The 1493-nt window shown below is 54.8% G+C and overlaps 1 protein-coding gene across 1 annotated transcript; it reads right to left on the reverse strand.

The window, feature by feature from the left end:
* Window positions 1-391: 391 nt before the first annotated feature.
* LOC101568617 (exosome complex component RRP4) lies at window positions 392-1487 on the reverse strand. Its single transcript, XM_012516906.2, has one exon. It carries the CDS (start codon window positions 1466-1468, stop codon window positions 725-727), a length of 744 nt encoding a protein of 247 aa, XP_012372360.2. The 5' UTR covers window positions 1469-1487; the 3' UTR covers window positions 392-724.
* Window positions 1488-1493: the final 6 nt, after the last annotated feature.

Raw genomic sequence — 1493 nt, forward strand, 5'->3', positions numbered from 1 at the left:
CTCCAAATTATACCATACCCACTTTCCACAGCAAGCATTTTTTTTTCGTCTTTAACCCTGTGTCACTCTTTTATTATAAAACAGCTGTTTCCCATTTTTCCTACTTTGTTCTCTTCCCCCTTATCAGAGCACCCTAAGGACAATGGGCCCAGGACATTTGTGTTCTCTGTTCACAGGAACTCGGCTTCGTAAACACCCTCGAAGGCAGGGCAGGTTCTGGCAGCCTGCTGTGGGTCCCCTGAATCTGTCGCTCGAAGGATCGAATGAGATTTCAACCAGGCAAGGGCTGCTGGGTTAGCTTCATTCCTCCATCTGGCTTCGGGATTAGCTTTACCAGGCGCACTCTCCCTTGTGCACTTGTGCCTTAAGAGGAGGAGGAGTGGAGACCGCTTGGGGCTCAGGGACACCACGGTTTGCACCAAGACAACTTCATGAGTGAGGGAAGACAAAGGCTGCTCTATGCTATTCCAGGAGGACACTGTGCATCCCAAAGACCTAACATTACCTTCTTCTGCTAGGACTCATGAGGCACCGCTCACCCACCAAGCCCCTCGTCCCAAATGAGAAAGCAGGCCTGGACTGGGGGTGGGGACAGCAACTGCGCTCCGAGCAGAGTCAGGAGTCTGCGGGATGCTGTCTGGGCTGCACGTGGGGACCAGAACAGACCCTGCACTTCCCAGGACCACTGCAGCCAAGCACACAATCCCATCCCGGAAGCTGCTCCTCATCCTTCCTGCTCTAGAAGCCTCTGGCGAGTTTCCAGCACAATCTCCTCCATTACTTCTGGCTTTAAGATATCTTTGATCTGGTGCGGAAGGGACGCCTCGTAGCAGTACAGAATGCTGGTGTCATACAGCATCATCCTCTGGGTCACCAGTGAGACCACGCAGTTCTGGAGCCGGGATATCACCTCTCGATCAGTCAGCGACACAGGCTCCAGGTCTGGGATGAAGCCCCCTGCGTCCTCGTCTTTGTGCTCCAGGCTTGGGTAGATCCAGACAAAGCCATTGTTGCCCAGGATCACGGAGGCGCCGCACGGCAGGTCATGGAAGTGAGTCTTCTGCCGCTTCACCAGGGAGGGAGAGACCTGCACCAGCACGCCCTGGCCTAGTTTTCCATACTTCAGGCTCCTCGTGTGCAGGGAGACGGCTCCGTCAGAGAACACTGCTTGGACCTCTGCGCTGATGAGGTCTCCTTCCTGCAGGAAGCCCCGCATGGCAAGCTCGTCCTCTGCAGATCGTCTCCTCAGCTCTCCACCTGGAAGGTTCATGGACGAGAGGAGCAAGACCGAATCCAGCCTGGTGTTGGTATCCACCTTCCACCTCTTCTGCTGAACCTCCGTGATTCTCCCCACTACAATGTCTCCTACTTCACCATTGTACCTGGTTTTCAAGGCTTTCACACAGATCAGCTTGTTTACTCTCTCCACAGAGCCGGCCACAGATGCGATGAGCTTCTCTTCCCCCATGTACGTGCCATGGCCCCGCATGAAG

Source organism: Octodon degus, unplaced genomic scaffold (genome assembly GCF_000260255.1).
Source record: "Octodon degus isolate 3935 unplaced genomic scaffold, OctDeg1.0 scaffold00131, whole genome shotgun sequence".
NCBI lineage: Eukaryota > Metazoa > Chordata > Mammalia > Rodentia > Octodontidae > Octodon > Octodon degus.